A 22,551-nucleotide genomic window follows, 5' to 3' on the forward strand; every position below is an offset into this window, starting at 1 on the left:
TTCAAGTTTTACCATATCTTTTTTGTTTATGAATTTGTTAGGTGAAATACAGAATAGTTACAAAACTCTTGCCAGCCTGGTAACATAAGTGCATAAGTACCAATAAAGTGATTTTCAATATCGTGTTCAGTTTGTCTCTGATGTAACGTTATTTTCATGGAAAGTGTTCGACTGAGCTTCAATCTATGGTCCCCCCTCGCCAAACTTTCACAAGAAATACTCGTCTAGCTGAAAACACTATCAATAATTCCCCCCCACTCTTTATCTGTGCCTAAACCTAAGCGTAGATTCCATGAACAAAGCTTCTTTCTTAGAACTGCATGCCTGTGGAATTGTCTTCCGTTTTCCTGCTTTCCGGCTGACTACAATATGGTTGTCTTCAAGTCTAATATAAACAAGTTCTTGATGAGCCGTTCCATATAAGTTAACAAATTTACCGAATTGATTACTATATTGTCCAATTTCTAATGTACACTCTTTAACCTTTATCCTCGAGTGGCCTCTTGGCCTTGATAATGTGGTGATGCCTATGTAAAAATAAAAAAAAAAACAAAAAAAAAACACGCTAAATCCATAACAAGCGAGACTTGAAGGAAGGGTTTATTTTATTGTCGCTACACCGTAATCACGTGATTAAAATTTTAGCAGACGAAAAATTGGGAGACAAAAGAGTTGGGGGTTCGAAAATTGGCATAAATAGTCAGTAGATAATATTGCTTTTTCAATGAAAACTCTTCTTTTTTTTTTACTCTCGGATTTTGCTATTATAACGGAAAAAAAAATCATTTTTTGGCACGATAATCAGAAAAAAAAAAGCCAAAATTGAAGCCAAATAGAAAAAAAGTTAAATAAATTTTTTAAAGGCCAAACGGTTGAAAAATTCGCTACATTTGGCTTTAAAAAAGCCAAATTCGCAAAATTTGGTTTTAAAGAGGTCAACTTTAATAAAGGGAAATAATCTACTTTGCACTTCCGGAATAAACAACCCGTGTAAATTACATTTGCCAGATTTGTTTTGAATTTCGTGTAAAAAACAAAAAACAAAAAACAAAAAATGGATATTAAACCTGATATAAAAGTGGAGTCGATAATGGATGAATTGGAATTCAGCATGAATCCTCCTGATGGACAAATACCAAATATTTTGACACAAGTTGAACCAAAACTTGAGGATACACATGGAGAAGAAGGGATGACATTACCAGGGATTACAACAACGACGACGACCCCGGATACCAGTGTTAATTCCACTTGCATTCAAACGTCGACAGCAGCCGACAGTTCAACAACTCAAGTGATTTACCCGAATAACACAATTTCTTGTACATCTCTAGATGATATATTATTACCAGAGAAACCCCTGACAGATTCTGCCGTAGAAGTGAAGCAAGAACCCCCTTCATCACCATCATCAGTTGTTACGGAAAAAACTCAACCAATAACTCCTTCTCCGTCTTCTGGTTTGGTTCCATCTGCTACTACTAAACCTGGTGTTCTTCCTGGTTTAGACATTATAGAAACCCTTCATCCTCCCGTTAAAGTCGAACCGAAGTCAGGCGTGAAGACAGAAATCGGAGCTCAAGCAACTCCTTTGTTTAACGAGATTGAAAGCAAACTTGCTAGTGCTACTGATGAGGCCACCGTTAAGGTGGAAGCTGGAGATGCGGGCGGGAAAGATGAGGAAAAGGCGAAGAGCGATCAACAAAAAGATGCAGAGAAACGAAAGCTCGAAGATGATGCTGCCGACGAAGCAACGATGGCGAAGCAGAAAAGTGAAAAACACGAAGAACGCTTGAAAATGCAGTAAGTAAAAACTAAAATGGTTGATCTGTAAAATCTATAAATTAAACTTATGGCGCGTGTATAAATCGGCCACATTGTTTCGGTAACTAGAAAATTATAAGCTTTAGTTAACACGTTTCTGAATTTTTGAGATGTGGATTGGAAAATTTGTATTGATAGACTTGAAGAAGCTTACCCCCCCCCTCTATATTTTTGTCTTTTTTCAATTTTTTCAGCGCATTAAAATGGACAGTAGTCTACCAGACTATCAAAAATTGTTTTTAAATCAACATTTAAATATTTGTATGAGGGATGCTCAGTTTCTAATGCAACGTTCTAGTAAATCGAGCACCCATTTTAGATCCACTTAATGCTTTTAGGCCAAATTTCGCGAATTTAGCCTTTTTAAAGTAGTTTAGCCGTTTTTGTTTGCTTTTCAAATTTCGCCTTTTAAAGTAATCTAAAAAAAAAAAACCCTACTTTTAAAAGGGTTAATTCGTGAAATTTTGCCTAAAAACGTCGAATGATCTTAAAATGGGTGATCATCGATATACTAGAACGTTGCATTAGAAATTGAGCACTCCTACAAATATTTAAATGCTGACATCAAAAAAATTTTTTTTTTTTTATAATCTGGTAGTGTCCATTCGATAATAATCTATTGAAAAAAGATGAAAATAAAAAAACAGAGAGGGGAGGCATGGCCTCCAATAAAGTAAATGATGGATCTGTACAATAAACCCCCACTTATATATTTTTTCAACGGATTATTATCGATTATACACTAATCTACCAGATTATCCCCCCAAAAGAACCCAACAAAATCAATATTTAAGGTGTTCAGTTTCTAATACAACATTCTAGTAAATCGATCCCCCATAATAGAACCAATGTTTGAAGGCCATACTACTTTTTAAATGGCTAAATTCGATAAATTTAGCTTTAAAAAGACCAATTTGGCAATCCTGAAAATGGCAAAATTTCACGAATTTGGCTTTTTGTTTAAAACAGTTTAGCTTTCAAATGTTTACTGGTTCTAATATGGGGGATCGATTTACTAAAACTTTTTATTGAAAACTGATCACTTCATATAAATCTTTGAATTTGAATCTGAAGCTGGCATAATCTGATAAACTAGTGTCTAATCGATAATAAGCTGCTGAAAGAATTGAAAAAAAAGAGTAAAAGAAAAAACAATATATAAGAGGAGGTGCAGTGTACAGGCCACGAAAAAAAAAAATAAATAAAATAATGGCGCTTGTATAGATCAGCCACAATGGTTGCCGATATTTGCTCGGTAACTAGAAAATTATAAACTTGAGTTATCACATTTCTGAATTTTTTAGATGTGGGTTATTCAACCTATTATTCTCATCTTGAGTATTATTGTCAGCAAGGATCTGTGGTGCAACAGACAAAGGGTCTGTAGTTAGAATTCAACCTCATTAAAAAAAACAAAATGTGAAAAAATCTATATGATGTACTAACTCGTCAGGAAATGAAGATCTTATATTCCAAAAATCATGTAAATTGATCATGTAGTTTCATTTTTAACAAAGAAAATCAAATTCTATCAGTTAGCAAAAAGGGACTATTTTGTGCCCCCCTTTTGAAAAAAAGCAAGGGCTGATAACTCCACAGTTTAAACTTGCGAGAACAGCCTTATAATTCTACTGATTTCGCATTAATCACTTTCAATCATTTAAAAATGATTTTAAAATTGGGTTGAATTCTAAATTTGAACCAGATAAAGTGCTCAACACTTATCCAGGTTTATCGTGATTTTAAAACTGCTCGTAGAAAGAAAATCTGCAAAATTGCACAAAAATTCTATTGTGTATTTATGTGTTAGGTTTTTAGAAAGACATCACACTAAAAATTGTGCAAATTCACCAAGTATTTTTTCTTAAATAAGAAAAAATGCACTTTAATGGCAGAATGTCTCATCTGCCATTTTCTGCTTACAATTAGCTCAACACTTAAGGGACATAATTCAGCACACAGTCATTATAATAATATTAGAAATCATTTACTGCAAATTTTAATTTATTTAATAAAAAAAAAAAATCATTGGGTGAATTTGTATAAATTTTGGTGTCCAGCCTTTTTTTAAACCTAACAGGTAAGTATGTAATAAAGTGTTTGTGCAATTATAATTTTTTTGATGTTGAGATCAAGTACTAAGTTGAATGAAGTTCTAATTGATACTTTTTTGGAAGTTGAAGGTTCAATCCTCAGTACAGGCGATATTAAGGATACAATTGCGAATAACTTAAAACTTTTATGACTGACATATAAATGATGGCAAAGCGTTCCATTCAAAATTTCATACAAATTACCGAGTTCAGCAAGATACACCTGAAGAAGGTTGGAGATTATATTGCCCAAAATATTGTGAGAATGACACTCAAAATGTGAACAGGAGTAGTATTGGGACGATTAATTAGATTTGGAAAAATCAGAACTTTTGGCAATATCAGAATCGGAAAAATTTGTGTCTATTTTCCAATGCCAAAAACGATTCTTTTGTCTTTTTTTATTTGATTTTGTTTAATATCCAAATCTGACCCCCAAGATCACCATAGGTATGGAATATGTGCCTACATTAGAGATGGCTTTCCATGTGGTAGGAACATCTCCAGAGAAGACCCTAAATTACCCTATACACTCGTGAGCAAAAAAAAAAATGGGCCAAACAAATTTTATACATTTTATTGCACTAAAAGCTATATTGAACAAAGAACAATTGAACAAGGAAACTTGAACGAGACTAATAACACAGAACAAGACATTTACTTTAATAAATCCTTAGGATGAAATCGCATTCCCTTTTGATTTCTTTAAAAGATCAATCCTTTTAGACATACTCACAACCAAAGTGGAATACTGAAGAGGAGATGCTATTCCATTCGCTTTGCACGGTTTCCCACAGTTTGTCATTGTTCAAAAAAGTTCTTCCATCCAATGCACGAGATATTATGACCCAAATCTTCTCAATTGGGTTTAAATCGGAGCTTTGACCTGACCAAAATATCACATCAGTTGAGTTATCAGAAAACCATTTTTCTGTGACTTTAGCAGTGTGTGCAGAGGCATTATCATGTTGAAAAATAATCTTCTTGGATATTCCTAGCTTCTGAATACTTAGTAACAGTTCTGTTTCTAATATTCAAATGTATTCCTTTGTATTGATTGACTTTTCACATCTAATAAGTTCCCAAACTCCTGCTGTAGTAAAAGTTCCCCATACCATTATCCCTACATTCCCGTGTTTAACTGTCATTTTTATGCAACTTGGTAAAAATCTTCCTCCAGTTCTTCCATTGCACCATTCGGGAGCATCAGGAGCATCACTAACAAGACAAAATCTTGATTCATCTGACCAGAAAACATTTTTGAACCAGTCTGTATCTTTCTTGCCATAACATGAGAAAAATCTCTTTCTATCATTGATATTCTTCTTAGAAAAAATTGGCTTCTTTGCACACCTTTTGGAGGAAAATCCCATTTCTTTCATTCGTCTAGATAGTCTATATCTAGAAACAGAATTTCCAGCCCTTGTTTTGAATTCTTTGCTATGGTCAACATAAGTTTTCTTTCAATCCTTCAAAACAGTTAATTTAAGCCTGTGGTCATCCTTCAAAGTGGATGCTCTAGGGCAACCAGATCCAGATTTCCTTTTTACCGAGCATTCGACATCAAACCTTTGACCAATTCGCTTTACTGCAGAAAAAGATGTTTTCACATTTTCTTTTCTTAAAATATCAAAAATCTGCTTGTAAGTTATTTTGGACTGCCTTAATCCTGCAATTCGGTTTTTTATATCCGCGCCAAGATGTGGTCTTACGATTTTTAAGATTAATTTTTTCACTTATAATATGCTATAATAATAATCTGCAAAATAGATTTTCAGTTAAAATTAACAAAAACTCATGGAAAAATATTGAAAAATCGATTTCTTCCTTCTTTCACTCTTGGTCCATTTTTCTTTGCTCATGAGTGTATGTGCTTTTGGATTGCACTTGCTCACACCACTGTGTTTATCTTTGCCCTCTATCGCCCCTATAACAGCGGAGTTACTATCTTTAAGAACATATCTGAGAAAATTGACCACATCCTGTCTGCTCATCCTTCGGCTAACATTCACGTCTGTGGAGACTTCAATGTTCGCAATATATTTTGATGCACAATCTATGTATTTAGGAATCGTTTTGAATCGTGTCGGAAATATTCAGCTCTGGTGCAAATTCCTGATATTTTGTAAAACTTCTGATATTCCAATTAGTGGTCCCATCTATAATATAAAAGCGAAAATGTGTGTTAGTGTGTACACATTTTTTTGTGGATGTCTGGCAAAGGCTTTTGAAGGTGGGGGCGCTCGGGGGGTGGGGGGATACTGTTTCTTAAAACTTTTTATAATGCTCCGTAGATTATAATATCTACAATTTACGAAAGGAGGTTGTGTTTCTTTGAACGACTTTTACACGCTATTTTCACTCTATTTTTTACTCTCCGCATCTTTGTTTGGCTTTTCCATAAGCAAAACTGAATCCATAGAAAAACAAACCCCCTGGCATGAGTGCCAAGGACATCCAAAAAGCAATGAGCTTTGATCAATGCGGGGAAAACCCGGCATATCAGACAATATTCATTTGGACACTCCCCTTTTAATGGAGAGCTGGCTTTCTCCCAACATCCTGGGGAAACAAACAAATATGCAGAAACTGGATTGCAGCCAAAGTTAAGTGCGTGATTTCATTCCCCTATGGCATAATGTTTGACCTCATTAAAATTACGCACACCTGTCACATAACTTTTTAATCATTTTCAATCATTCTCACTTCTGCTGCCCTCGTAGCGTCGCAGTAAGTTATCAGGCTATCACTTTCTTTTCCTCCTTCGCCTCAAGGCTTCAGGTTCGAACCAACCTGCCTACCAAAACTTTTTTTTTCTTTTACACTTCCAAACATCCGGGCAATGCTGGGCACCCATGCTAGTCTAATATATTAAAGACAAAATGGGTGCGAGCGTTTGTGTATGTGCGCAAAAGTTTTTTTTGTTTTTGTTTTGTGCATCGGGGTTCTCGCGTCAGATTCCGCGAGAAGTTTCCGCATACTTCCCAGATTGTACCATCTCAGATTCGCAAACAGACACTGTCTCTATCTTTTTTTTTTTTTTGATCGAATTAAACAAAATTCCCACCATAGCGTTGTCTTGTGTCACCATCTTGAAAACAAACAAAGGCAACTCAAATTTGTGAGATCAGCCTTGTAATGCTACCAAATTTATAATAATTGCTTTAAATCGTTTAAAAATGATTTTCTTTAAAAAAAGAAAAATGTTAAAAAATGATTTTTTATAGAAAATACAATACTTAATCAATTTATGTGGCTTTTGGAATATGATATTTCTGTTTTGTGACATCATAAAGATTTTTCTGCATTTTCTTTTTTTTTTGTAATTAGGTTGAATTCTAAACTCTTTTATAGAATAGATGTACTCGTTAAAAAAATTATTTTTAAAGAAAATTAATGAACATTAACGTCTCAGATTTTAGAGATGAGGATTGATAATTTTTAATATTTTGAACTATTGTTCTCATTAAAAAATGTAAAACTCACAAGTTTGACAAAACGTACCTGAAGAAGGTCAGAGGTTACATCAGCTGAAACGTTGTGAGAATAATATCCAAGATAAGAATAGTAGTTGAAATAATTCAAATAATACAACTTCAAATAAGATTTACAATTTAAGACTGGATAAGATTTCAGCATAATTTTCAAATCAAAATTGCTCCAGACAAGGCATGAAGCTACTTAACCTAAGAATTGAAAAAAAATACTACTTCAAAGTCAAAAACTAACCAACAATTGAATGAATAGATTCTGAACAAAAAAAACAGCAATTCTTCCCCTTTGTCAGCATCATCATTCATGGAATGTGAAGACTAAGCAACAAAATAAAGGAAGAGTTACAAGACTGCTGAAAGTGCATCTACAAAGTGCCTTCAAAAATTAAAATTGTTGTAGACTTCTGAAAATTCAGTATGTTATTCCTATACATCTTTTGAGATGATTGGCCAATTTTTATGATTTCAGGTTCTAATGAACAGCTACAGCAGGAATTGGAATACACCCTACTAAAGCCCAATTGTCACAGCTGGTGAATTTTTAAAATGCAATCTAGGTATGAGTACACTTTAAAAAAAACGATATGCAATAAAATTCTGTTCAAAACTTGAAAAAATGGCACAGAAACATATGGAATACTTCAGAACGCTTTTGAACCACCTTGCATGAATTTAGCATCAGTTTTAAGTGGCATAAGAGATTCAAAGAAGACAGGGAGTCTGAGGGGTGATGAGAGGTGTGGGAGGAGTCAGGAAGTCAGAACACCAGAGTTGATTGGCTAAATAAAGAATTTCATAGATAAGTATCGTCGTGTGTCTATAGAGACAATAAGTGCACAATTTGATGTCAGTGTGGGAACTGTATACAATTATTCACAAGGAACTGAAGATGCAGAGGATTTGCACAAAGTTGTGTCAAGGGTGCAGTCCACAACTCCATTCTTGTCATAGATTATTTGACCAAGATGGGCATCAAGTTCCTCGCCCTCCCTATAGTTCAGACCTTGCTCCCTGTGACTTTTGGTTATTCTCTAAACTCAATGAAAACCTTAGATGCTGTCGTTATGAGACAATTGAGGAGATGAAAGAGGTTGTAACAAGAGTCATTGACATCATCACATAAGAGGATTTCCATGGGGTCTTCCAGAATTTTTTGAAACAAGTGCATTGCAGCTGAAGGAGATTACTTTAAAGGGGACTAGAGTTTTATGCATGTACTATCAATAAAAGTGCCCATATGCCATACACCGCCAGACGCAACTGTCCCATGATACACCACCAGACGCAACTGTCCCACGATACACCGCCAGACGCAACTGTCCCACGATACACCGCCAGACGCAACTGTCCCACGATACACCGCCAGACACAACTGTCCCACGATACACCGCCAGACGCAACTGTCCCACGATACACCGCCAGACGCAACTGTCCCACGATACACCGCCAGACGCAACTGTCCCACGATACACCGCCAGACGCAACTGTCCCACGATACACCGCCAGACGCAACTGTCCCACGATACACCGCCAGACGCAACTGTCCCACGATACACCGCCAGATGCAACTGGTACACAATACACCGTCAGGCAAAACTCGAGTTCTGAATATCAGCGCTTTTCTACAGAGGGCACATGTCAATTGTTGGCGCTTATTGCTGTGGTTCTCCACACCATTATTACATTCTACTAACATGCAAAAGTTTAAATGTAATATGAACAAACATCTTGTTGCTTAACTCCTCTCAGTCCCTGTTACAGATGATCCTAAATAGTAGCCTTTTATGTTCCAAGTGGCAATATCCTTTGGGGTGTAAATAAGTTTTTAAAAAAATACATGCAACATCGAAAAATGTTTTTCTTTAATCATGTTTCTATTAATGGGATTTTGTCTTCTCTTCTGCAGAGTTCTTGTGTCAAATTTTTCCGAAGATCAACTTAATCGTTATGAAATGTACAGACGGTCAGCATTTCCTAAAGCTGCCATCAAAAGGGTAAGTATCTATTTTGGAAGTCAAGTGTTCGAATCCATCTTTAACTTACCATCCATATCTTTAATCTTATTACTTAATTGTTTTTTGGTACTCGTGCATTGTACAAACCGGATGTCATTACTGTTGCATACTGGAATTTTTATAAATGTCATGTATGACTGGACAGGAAACTACTCGCGTTTTTGAGTCGATAGCCAGGAAGCGATAACGGATGCAGTTAGCCAATATGAAGCAAAGCAGATGACAGTTGATAAATTGAAAGAAAAGAATGTTCTTTAAATTTAATCAGTCATAGCAAAGGTGCACACGACAATGAATTTAAGCATCCTAAAAAAAATATTAAAGATTTCAGAGCAAGTTCTAAACCCTAACCCTAACCAAAACTTCAAACGCAACCCTAACTCCAAAACAAAACTCTAATCCTACTCCATAAAAAATAACCGGTGTGTAAGGTGCAAACGTGCTTTAGATTTTAATCACGCAAAAAAATATATTTCTATTTATTTACACAAAAAAATAAAACAATATTTATTCATGAAACTTATGGTAGGTTGTTGTTGATTAGTTTTCCTTTTTTTTTTTCAATAATGTACTTCGTATTCGATAAATACTATTTTCTATTGTTTTGTAATTTGATCGGGATTCCTAGGATTTTTAATGGTCTTCAGCATATTGCGGCAGTGATGTCGCCTGCCAGTCGCACCCGAGCAAACAATTCTGAGAAATCTGGTTCATAATATGCACAATTACGGACTTCTGGTTCATACAATGCATGAGTACTATTGTGTTTATAGTTCATCTGCCTTTTTTCATTTTGAAGTTTTACTTTTGTAAACTTCTGAGGAAGAAACTTTTGTCAATAGTTTCCCTCATTATAGCAACATGTTCATGCCTTTTGATCTTTTGCAATCAATCTATTAGTTATATATTGGGGCCCTATGTTGGTAAGTAGTGATCATATTAACTAGTATGAATTTCAGCCAGGGTTACATGGTACATGTCACGACAACCTGACAACATATGGAAATAGACCCACCTGCAGCTAGCATGATTGAGATCAGGCTTCAAAGGTTAGCTTGCTAGACAAAACCTGTTAGAAATGCACGTGTTGAATAATATGATATGACAGAGATTAGGTCATGTAATTGTAAGAGAGTAATAGCGACAGCTAAGACAGAATACACTGAAGCCACCAGAAAATGCATCAAAGCACAGAAATTAGGAACCCATAATTTTTGGAAAATCTACAACAGTGTAGTAAATAATGGGCAGTCAATGATTCCTCCACTATCAAACAAACATGAGGTTGCTTGCATGGCAACCGAGAAGGCTAACCTGCTTGCCAGTCGGTTTGCCTCAAACTCCACACTGGACCTGGCACATCACTCCCTCCCTGACTTTCCTTTGCAGACAGACGCCACACTAGACGGTTTGAAAATCATCCCCTCATGTACATGGTATCATAAAAACCTAGACACCTCAAAAGCAAGTGGACCCGATCTCATCCCAGCTGTGCTATTAAAAAAATGCTCCGCTGAGGTTGCTCCAGTTCTCTCCAAACTTTACAATAAATGCCTTAATGGATCTTGCTTTCCTGACTGCTGGAAAACTGCTTTTGTGGTACCAGTCTTCAATTCTGGTGAAAGAACTGACTTATTAAATTAATGCCCCATTAGCCTTCTCCCGCTCTTCACCAAAATATTTGAGTCCTTAATTAATCAAGCCCTAGTCCAACATCTTACAGCTGCTAAACTCCTGACTGACAAACAATATGGATTCAGGCAAGCCCGTTCAACAGCAGATATCTTAACTGTAATCTCTAAATGTATATACCGTTCACTGGACAAAACAGGAGAGGATAGAGCGGTAGCCCTTGATATATTTTGATAGGGTGTGGCATGATGGTCTTCTAAGGAAAATTAGATCATATGATATCACTGGAAGAATACTTAATAATTAAATCCTTCTTAAGTAAGAATAAAATCCAAGTTGTCCTCGACGGTCGTATATCTAAACAATGATATAAATGCAAGAGTACCTCAGGGACCTTTATTATTCCTAATATTCATAAATGACCTCCCTGATAAAATTGTTTCGAAAATGGGTATATTTTCTGATGACACCACTCTCTATAACAGGCACGAGGGGAAAACAAATGAACACATATATAAGGAAATGGCAGAAACACTAGAGGATGACCTCCAATCCGTAGTGGAATGGGGACAAAATAGGTGGTCACATTCAATGCTGCCAAGACTAAACTTGTTTCCTTCACTAATTACAAGAAACCTTCTCTACCACCAATAGCAATGGCCAAGAACACATTACCTGAAAATAATTTCTTTAAACTCTTCGGCCTAGCGTTTACAGCGAACATGAACTGGAATAAATATATTGAGAGCATTGCCAAGGCTGCTGCAAAGAAGGTGGGCTCTCTCTACCGTGCTAGAAAATTACTTACACCTGAAAGTATCCTGTACCTCTATAAGGCCACCATTCGCCCATGTATGGAGTACTGTTGTCACATTTGGGCTGGTGCATCTGCTGCTTGTCTGTCACTCCTGGACAGGCTTTAAAAGAGAGTCGCCAACCTAATAGGTCTTGAACTGTCATCTAAGTTTCAGTCTCTGTCCCACCAACGAAATGTTGCATCCTTCTACCTGTTCTACAAGTATTTTAATGGCGAATGCTCTGATGAATTACAAGCACTTGTACCCCCTCGACGTGACTACCCCCGACAAACCCGACAAGCAGCTGAGTCTCACCCCTTCACAGTAGAGATCCCTATGTGTAAGAAAGCCTTCTACTCCAATAGTTTCTTTCCCAGAACTGCTAGACTTTCAAACTTCCTTCCAGGATTGTACTTTCCCAACTGTACTGACATGCAGAAGTTTAAGTGTAATGTGAACAGACATCTTGCTACTCATTTCTCTTCATAATACCCCTGCAACTTATGTCCCCGATAGTAACCCCTACTTCAAAGTGGCACTGTGCCTTGTTTGGGGTGAAAATTGATTAAAAAAAAAAAAAAGAAAGGTCACAGATTTAGCAGGACAAAACAGAATTTCTATAAAGTCGTAGTTGGGAAATGAGAGAGGCGATATGCATCTGAAAACGTAGAAAGAATTTAAATGAATGTCACCTCGATGTCTGCCATCTGTGTCTCTCAATCCTAAAGTAAAAGAACAAGTAAAAAGGAATTAACTAGTCTCTTCCCCTCTAAAACAAAGTTTCTCTCCAATAAAACCTTTGAAATCATAGCAAGTCTCCATTGTGTTTCATTTGTGAGATGTTTTTTACTTTTTTTTTTGTAAACTTTTTTGTGATTCTATTTTCAGCTGATGCAGTCGATTACTGGTTCTTCTGTTTCTCAAAATGTTGTCATTGCAATGTCAGGAATTGCTAAAGTATTTGTAGGCGAGGTTGTTGAAGAAGGTAAGAAACTACATTTTTGAATTTTTTAGATGATGTTCAATTCTTTGTGTATTGTGTGTTATTTTCACAACATTTCAGTCAATGTAACCTCCGACCTTCTTCAGTTGTATCTTGTCGAACTCAGGAATCTTTCTGTCGAACTCAGGAATCTATACAGAATTTCGAATAGAACCTTTTATTTAATTCACAAGGGTAAAATGCTCTTGTTCTGTCAGCCATGACTGAGTATACATCCTAAGTAATTTGCAATTGTAAATCAAGTGTCGACTGCACTGAATCGACGGATCTGTGGCGTAGTGGTTAAAGTACCATAAATACTTGTGTATAAGTCAATGTGCATTTTAAGACCAAAAATTGTGTTACTTTAGGAATTACCAGTGTATAACCAAGTTAAATGGTCCGTCTCATGGCTTTTTCTTGCACAGATAATTTCCTTTTTATTGTTTTTCTTTTTGTAAGACATATTATAAATTGTTTCTCTGCATCCACGAGCAATAATACGTGCATTAACGCAAGTGTCTATTCGATTTTCATATATAGAACCAATCCGCTGTACACTTACATGCAACAAACACAAATGCTGCTAATCGGACATTTTGATCAATGACATTCTGTAGATTCCACGTACCATAATAACGTAAATGCATACATTACATGAACCGTAACATACCATAATAACGTAAATGCATACATTACATGAACCGTAACATACCGTAATAACGTAAATGCATACATTACATGAACCGTAACATACCGTAATAACGTAAATGCATACATTACATGAACCGTAATATACCGTAATAACGTAAATGCATACATTACATGAACCGTAATATACCGTAATAACGTAAATGCATACATTACATGAACCGTAACATACCGTAATAATGTAAATGCATACATTACATGAACCGTAACATACCGTAATAATGTAAATGCATACATTACATGAACCGTAATATACCGTAATAACGTAAATGCATACATTACATGAACCGTAACATACCGTAATAACGTAAATGCATACATTACATGAACCGTAATATACCGTAATAATGTAAATGCATACATTACATGAACCGTAATATACCGTAATAATGTGAATGCATACATTACATGAACCGTAATATACCGTAATAACGTAAATGCATACATTACATGAACCGTAATATACCGTAATAACGTAAATGCATGCATTACATGAACCGTAACATACCGTAATAACGTAAATGCATACATTACATGAACCGTAATATACCGTAATAACGTAAATGCATACATTACATGAACCGTAATATACCGTAATAATGTGAATGCATACATTACATGAACCGTAATATACCGTAATAATGTAAATGCATACATTACATGAACCGTAATATACCGTAATAATGTGAATGCATACATTACATGAACCGTAATATACCGTAATAATGTAAATGCATACATTACATGAACCGTAATATACCGTAATAACGTAAATGCATACATTACATGAACCGTAATATACCGTAATAATGTAAATGCATACATTACATGAACCGTAATATACCGTAATAACGTAAATGCATACATTACATGAACCGTAACATGCCGTAATAACGTAAATGCATACATTACATGAACCGTAATATACCGTAATAATGTGAATGCATGCGTTACGTGCCATTAAATAGTTATCATTAAATTGTTATAACTTGTTGAACTTAGAGGAGAATAACATATTGTAAACACTACATTTCCTATTCTATTAAAAAAAAATGTCATATCATCACCGAATACATAACCTCAAACTTAGGCCTATAGCCATGTCTAGAGGGTGAACATTATGAGAGCTATTCCAATTATTATTAAGCCTCCCACTGGAAAACAGGATGTGCTTACATGCTGGCAAACACACTGTAGTGGGGTTCGGAAGGAGTGTGATTAAATACTAGGATTAGCGGTATATACTAAGTGCACAAACAAAATGGTGTTTTCTATGTTATGATCGAGTGCCAAGTCACTCTTTAACAACAAACTGAGCTTCAATCTATGGTCCCCCCTCGCCAAACTTTCACAAGAAACACTCGTCTAGCTGTAAACACTATCAATAATTTCCCCCACTCTTTATCTGTGCCTAAACCTAAACGTAGATTCCATGAACAAAGCTTCTTTCTTAGAACTGCACGCCTGTGGAATTGTCTTCCGTTTTCCTGCTTTCCGGCTGACTACAATATGGTTGTGTTCAAGTCTAAAGTAAATAAGTTCTTGATGAGCCGTTCCATATAAGTTATTAAATTTACCAAATTTTCATTACTAATGATTACTATATTGACCAATTTCTACTGTACACTCTTTAACCCTTATCCTTGAGTGGCCTCTGGGCCTTGATAATGTGGTGATGCCTTTGTAAAAAAAAAAAAAAAATATATGTCAATCCCTCAAAAATAACCTTAAAATCATCTACAAGAAATTCAACTTATACACAAGTATATACAGTACTTGATAACATTCAGTTCTGAAAGTTACATTCTTCTGAAGTTGAAGGTTGAATCCTTAGTGCAGGTAACACTCGATATACAATTGCAAATTACTTAAAACTACTATGCATTCATGGTTGATAAAACAAGAACATGTTACCCCCGTAGATTAAATAAAGGTTCTGTTTGAAATTCCATACAGATTCTCAAGTTCTACAGAAAGATACACCTGAAGAATATTAAATCAGCCGAAACGTTGTGCAAATAAAAATCAAAAAGTCAAAAGAATCCAAATAAAATGAACATAAGAAATGGCATCATATTCACCTTTTCGTATGTTTAGCTGTGAAATGGGAAAACACACAAACAAAAAAATGAACATAAGAAATGGCATCATATTCACCTTTTCGTATGTTTAGCTGTGAAATGGGAAAACACACAAACAAAAAAATCTGATAGTCAAATTGTAATCAACATTTCTCCATAAACATTGTGACACAAACGCTCAAAAAGTTTGACTACCGAATTGCCATTAACATTTCTCCGAAATATGAATCTTAATCAACACTTAACACAAACAAGACTTACTCAATCGTTTCTCTTTTTCTCCGCTGAACCCACAATCTGGTCCCAACTAGTTGCATCAATTTTACTCTCTCATCCCAAAAGGAAAGTTTCTACTTTTTTTTATTCCAACGAGAAAATTTGATTGTGCAAAACAATGCTTATTTGCCTGAGTGAACTATCGGTATTCGTTGCGTGAAAATAAACGACACACAGGACACATGGTGGTATGTGTTAATTAACTTTTAGAAATTGTCTTCCAAACTAACTTAAACCTGTGTTTCATTTATAACTTTTTGTCTCAATTCCATTCTTATTGCTTTCTTTCATGTGTTCCTTGTTCTTTTTTTAGTTATTTCATGTTGAAACACTGGGAGATGATTTTTAATCATCAACACAATCATTTCTCCACAGAAAAAAAAACTTTTTTCCTCAAATGTAACCAATATCGACAGAAAGTATCAGAGTTTGTATTTTCTTTTGTTGCTTTATTTTTATTTTATTTTTTTATAATTGTGAGCCAGTGCACCACATCGGCAGTCACTAATGCATGTAGGATGATGACACAGGTAGTGCCATAGGAGATGAAAGAAAAGAAATCCTCAGCACAAAACATTAGGATCTACAACGTTGTATACGGGGTGACACATGGTATTGCCATTATGTCAAAGTTATCTAAGAGGTGCGACAGAAGACACGAGAAAATTGTGTTGGAGGAAAGACAATGGATAAGAAATTGTTCACTGAGGAACGCAAAAGAAAGCTGTGGTAGGATTGTTGATCAAGGTGTGGCGATGATGGGACAAAGAAGATCAATATATTTTAGAGTTAGTTTTAGTTTTACAGCAGTTCACAATGTTAGGGAACAATTTGGGACAGTGCCCAGTTTGAGGCAGTTGGTGGCTCAGAGATCTGCAGAGAAAGTGGAGCTGAGTGTGTAGAGGATCGATGTTGTCCTCAAATCCAACATTGTGATAAACGTCACAGGAACGTTACAAGATGTATGAGGTGCCTTCAATAAGTTTCCTGACTTTTTTTGTATGGGCATTTTTATTGATAGTACACCCATGAAACCCTAGTCCCCTTTGAAGCAACCTCATCCTTGCCTACATTTTCCAGGGACGGTGTGACCTGGACCAAAACCTGTTCTTCACCCCTGCTTCAGATTGCAGGCTCCGTGAGCATGCAAAAAAGTTCGAGCTTTGATGTTCCCAGAGGTTTCAATGCCAAGCAGCATTCTTGGTTCGAGTGATATCTTTGTGGAACCAGCTATTCGATGAGGTCATAAACCAGGTCATCAAGGCGGTCTTGGACAGACGCTGGTCGAACCTCCACGGTTTTTCCCCTGTATAGTATCTCTTTGTACATAACCCAATAAATTTCCGCTGACTTTTTCTCCTTGTAAGTAGCAATTACTTGTGAAGTTATTCTTTGCCAATTAAATGAATGAAGTAATCTCCTCTGGCTGCAATGCACTTGTACGATTCCAACAACTTCTGGAAGGCTTCTTGTGAGAGCATGTCAATGATCTTCATCATCACATCCTCTTTCATCTCCTCAATTGTCTCACAACAACAGCCTCTAAGGTTTTCCTTTAGCTTAGGGAATAACAAAAAGTCACAGGGAGCAAGGTCTGGACTATCGGGAGGGTGAGGAACTGTCTTGATGCCCATCTTGGTCGAATAGTCAGTGACAAGGATGGAGTTGTCCTGGTGGAAATGCCACTGACCCGATTCGATGCTTCCAATGGACTCTTCCTGAACTCAGCCTCACTCAACGAGTCCTGTGGCTCTGCGAAGTTCACTTTGAGGAACCTTGGAATATCTCCATTTGCTTTTACCTATTTCTCAAACAATATTTTCATTCTTTTTTTCAACTTTACCTTTGTTGATGAAAATAAAATTGTGTCTAAAATATATCACACCTTGGAGTCTTGATTGTTGATAAGAATTTATGCTAATTGTCTAAGGATCACATACATTTCTGGTCCTGGATATGACATTAAACTATATCCAGTGGTGAGGCCCCAGCTTGCGGGCTTTAGGGAGTGTGGAGCCACCCTTTAATTACCATTGCTCCCAGGTCCACTCTGACCTGGAGTGGTAGTACCTGTTAGGGTCCTAACTATGGGTTGAATAGAAACCGACTTGAAAACAACAAATATATTCTATTAAAAAAATTTTCTTCAAAATCTTTGGATTCGGCATTAAATAACCCGAAAAGGGTTGATATGCTGTAAAACAAAAACAACCAACCAACCAACCACATACATTTCTATGAAATATATGCATTCTAGATTGTGCAATGTGACCAAACCAACAAAGTCTCCTTTTTAACTCTGCATTAGTCACCTGGGTGTTCCAAACATGATTAATCCCGTGGAGTGTTTATTCACCCCAATACGAAAATGTTTATTATCGTGTCATTATTTTGTAAAATATAGTTAACCTGCTGGTTCAGAATATATCTACAGTCCCGGTTGAACAGTTTGAATCACTTGTTGATATTAATACAAAATAATACAATAAAATAAATTATGAAACGAAGAAAAATTAAAAAATCTTAGATTTCGATCACATTTATTTAGAAATACCCACAGGATACACTAGTTTGTGTTATTTTTTTAATATCTATGATGAATGGAAAAGGTTTTCATAAATTGAAATAACAAGAAAAATGAATATGAGTTCATAACATAAACCTTTCAATCTGATTTACCTCCAAGGAAAACTGAGATATAACTGCGCCATGCCACGTGTGCTATACCTTCACTGTGTCAGGAGAGTACTGGGAGGGTGGAAAAGAAATAAATTGTTAACTCAGAATTATGAACACTTAAGCAAAATTGGGCTGACAAAAACATCCCATGCGACTAACGCAGGTTTAAATTAATGAATATTTTTTATAATCTTCAAAAATACAGAAATTAAGGTATAAATGCTTCAATTTCTCTTTATATTTAAAAATGACAAAGTTTTCTCTAATTCTCTCTCCTCTGATCTTGAGCACGTGGTACAATGAGGGAAGAGGTGGCTGGTTACTTTTATGTCATCCAAAACCAAGCTTCTATCTTTACATCATCAACGCTCTGATCCTCATCTGGCATCAATTGAAATGGTTGGCTCCCGTCTTGTGGAGGCTCCATGTTTTGACAAGCTTCTGGGTTTGACCTTTACTCCTGATCTGAAATGGAACACATACATCAAATCTGTTGCCAGGGACGCTGGGAAAATGGTGGGATCCTTCTACCACTCCAGAAGATATCTCACTACTGATACAATTCTCTATCTGTATAAAAGCCAAGTACGTCCAAGGATGGAGTACTGCTGCCACATGTGGGCAGAAGCTGCTAAAAACAGCCTATCCTGCCTTGACAGAGTACAAAATAGACTTTGTGGTTTAGTGAGGGATGCCCTTTTCTCTTCCCTGCAACCTCTCTCCCACAGAAGAGACGTTGCGAGCCTTTCTTTGTTTTATCGTTATTTCCATGGCAGGTGCTCGTCTGAGCTCCAATCCCTCGTCCCCCCTCGCCAATCGTTCACGAGAAACACCCATCTGGCTGAAACTACTGTCAATAATTTCCCCACTCTTTATCTGTGCCTAAATCCAAACGTAGATTCCATGAGCAAAGCTTCTTTATTAGAACTGCACGCCAGTGGAACTCCCTGCCGCTTGCCTGTTTCCCACCTGACTACAACTTGGACGTCTTCAAGTCCAACATAAACAAACTCCTGATAAACCGCCCCCTTAAGTAAGACACTCTAACTAAACACCCAATACTAATGATTATTACAATACTATCTCATTGATTACTGTACATGCAATAACCCTTATCCCTGAGTGGCCTTCGGGCCTTGATAAGTGGTGAACCCCATGTAAAAAATAAAAAAATAACTTTTTGATATTTCGGGCTTTCATAGAAAGTTTGCGCATCAGTTGTTGTTTGTTTTGATGGAATGAAGGCCAATGTCTGTTAATAAACTCTTGCTTTTGGCGGGATAATTAAGCAATTTTTTAATCAAAATAAACTGCACTTTTTTTTCAGTATCTTAGGATTTTATTTTAGTAATTATCTTTGAAATAGTTCCAGAATACTAATATTTATCTTTCAAGGGATTTTTACAATTAATTTATTTAACTTTCAAATTTAGCTGAATTTCCAAGTTTTTGTAGCTGCAGTGAAAACATTTTTCATTATAACTTTTTTTTCACGTGTAAAAAAAACACATTTTTTCTTTTTAGAGATTAACTTTAATCTTTCAAACAAAATCAAAGCATAAGCGGAAACTTCTAAAAAAAATAATACAAACCAACTTTAATAACGATGGGTCTATCAGTTTTCACTACTAAATTCGCATACCTTTATTACTTAACTTATTACTTTTATTACTTTTTGTTTTTAGCGGTAAGAAAACCGTGAACACTACTTCACGCTCAACACTAACATAAGTACTTGCAGAAGTACTGTACATCTCAGATGTGAATTTAACGCAGAGTTAAAAGCATTTGGTTTATAATTCTGCATCTCACCCAGATATTCAAGACAAAATGGTGGGAGATCAACTACCAGCCGGGTAGCTTACAGCAATGTAAGTTAATATGGAGTCAAACGGATGCCTACCAAAGTTTTGTCTCGGCATGAACTCTAGAAGATGTCTGTCCAGAAGTTCCTGGTTGGTTCCGCATTCTTGTTTATTGCGCTGCTTTGCTTCCTTCCACATCCGTTCCGCATGATTTGTTGTTGCCTGCGTTACAAAGTTAAGGCTGCGGTTCACCATTAAATGATGATACCCCTCTCCTCCCACTTTGATATAGGCCCTCCAACAGTCTGATATAACTGTGGTCCCCGGCAGAATGTATTTTCTTATTAGTGGAAAGAGGGATCAACAGTCCTGTTTAGTATCGGTGGAGTCGTATCCACCAAAGACCCAGACTGGTGTCAGAAGTCTGCTGATGTTATGTTTTTGGCAGTTGAAGATGGACTCGTTGATCTCAACTGTGTGGCCTGGGCCTCCTATCTGCCAGGGATTCCTGAAAAAGTAATCCCGGCAAATGTCTTGCAGGAAATTCTTCCAATGAACACTTGTGTGGTAGGAGCGCAACCCACATTTATGCTGGAGGTTTCTTGTAGTCACTATCTTGAATGCTCACAGGTAAATAATTTTCAGAATGCAGACGATCCTCAGCTGCGATTTGGCAAAGAAGGTCCCCGTTCTAATAGTTGCTCAACGACAACATTTTATGTTGCTGCATCTCCAGTCGTACCCATCTGTGAGGCTTGCTCGTTTGGTTAGTATGCATTCCTGGCCACAGGTTGAGCACTTCATAAACTCTGCTATTAATTTTCTTTGTTGGCAAAACTGTATCACAGCCTCCAGGAGCTGGTTCGATAAGATGGTCAAGTTTGTCTCCATTATTTTAGCATCAGCGTTTCTTGAATTTAAAGTAAGAAACAATGGAATTTTCTGTTTCTTTCCTTTTTTCTTTCTTCCAATTCGTATTGGAATTCTCATCTGCTGCTTGGGTGCGCACGCGCATTGGCTGATCACCATGTTACGTTAGACAGTGGCTAAACCCGAGCTATTGACATCGTGTTCCGGAAAAAATCTGAGCCGAATGTTAAGTTACGTCTGATTCGTTAAATGCATAAGTACCTCTATCCATTGTTTTTCCACCAACCCTATTTCCTAGACTTTTGTTCTCCCGATAAACCTATTTCCGTTTGTTTTTTGTCATACTATTTTTTCCTCTTCTCCCTTCTCAACACTTGGGATGGGGGGGGTATCACATAATATTTGCTTGTTCCTAACTTCCTTCACATGATATTTCAAATGTCAAAAAACAGAAAATAAAACTTACCATAAACTCGTTGAAATATCTACATTCAAAATGTTGCATTGTTTTACATATGGAATTCACGGTTGAAATCAAATTGAATTTCTTTAACTTGCATTTCTTTTCAGCCTTGGATGTCTTGGAGCAGTGGAATGAAAGTGGACCTCTCCAGCCAAAACATCTTCGAGAAGCTGTACGTCGTCTAAAACACCAAGGACTTGTGCCAAGCACCAAATATAAGAAATCTATGCACTTTCGTTAAAGACTTTAAAAGCATCACAGATCTATTTATCGATGATTTTTCTTTGGAAAAAAAATATAAATCACTCAAGCGACTTTCAGAATCGAGTTTTCACAGCTGAAACTGTCAAGACAGTTATTTGTACATTCAACAAATTTTTCAAATTTTATTGAAAGTATGTAAGTTGTGAAAAAAAAAAGTTTCATTTTATTTTTGTAATAAAAAAAAAATTCCATAACTTTCTGTATTGTTTCCATGCTTCTATTCAGTCTTGAAAGACAAAGGATACCCCTTAGGGGCAATAGCGCGTGTAATTGTGAGGCAGGGGTTGCACAATCGCCAACCACACCTCTCCTGAATCGGCACTGTTTGAGTTCAGTAGCAAGGAGAAGACCAGGACGACTGGAAAAAATGCCGAGATAAGTGGAGTAGAAAGATCTTTTACATCTAGGGATCACTACAGTGTGGGGGTGGGATTTTGCAGCCTGTCGGGTCTGTCAAGGGTGTTCACGTCGTGGGGGCACAAGTGCTTGCAGTTCGTTAGAGCATTCACCATTAAAATACTTGTAGAACAGGCAGAGGGATGCAACGTTTCGTCGATAGGACAGA

General features: G+C 36.4%; 1 protein-coding gene across 1 annotated transcript; it reads left to right on the forward strand.

The window, feature by feature from the left end:
* Positions 1 to 646: 646 nt before the first annotated feature.
* LOC145276688 (uncharacterized) lies at positions 647 to 22,180 on the forward strand. The gene is made up of 4 exons (XM_080127868.1): positions 647 to 1,803; positions 9,318 to 9,405; positions 12,744 to 12,840; positions 21,830 to 22,180. Exons 1-4 carry the CDS (start codon positions 1,055 to 1,057, stop codon positions 21,961 to 21,963), a joined length of 1,068 nt encoding a protein of 355 aa, XP_079983994.1. The 5' UTR covers positions 647 to 1,054; the 3' UTR covers positions 21,964 to 22,180.
* Positions 22,181 to 22,551: the final 371 nt, after the last annotated feature.

Source organism: Euprymna scolopes, chromosome 5 (assembly GCF_053919585.1).
Source record: "Euprymna scolopes isolate OS-2025 chromosome 5, ASM5391958v1, whole genome shotgun sequence".
In the NCBI taxonomy this organism is placed as follows: Eukaryota; Metazoa; Mollusca; class Cephalopoda; order Sepiida; family Sepiolidae; genus Euprymna; species Euprymna scolopes.

What these genes read in the sequence shown, in the direction of transcription:
- LOC145276688 (XM_080127868.1), top strand. Translation starts at nt 1,055, where the DNA reads ATGGATATTAAACCTGATATAAAAGTGGAGTCGATAATGGATGAATTG. An exon ending in CTAAAGCTGCCATCAAAAGG is followed by an intron (nt 9,406 to 12,743) that starts GTAAGTATCTAT and finishes TTCTATTTTCAG; the next exon opens with CTGATGCAGTCGATTACTGG. An exon ending in AGGCGAGGTTGTTGAAGAAG is followed by an intron (nt 12,841 to 21,829) that starts GTAAGAAACTAC and finishes ATTTCTTTTCAG; the next exon opens with CCTTGGATGTCTTGGAGCAG.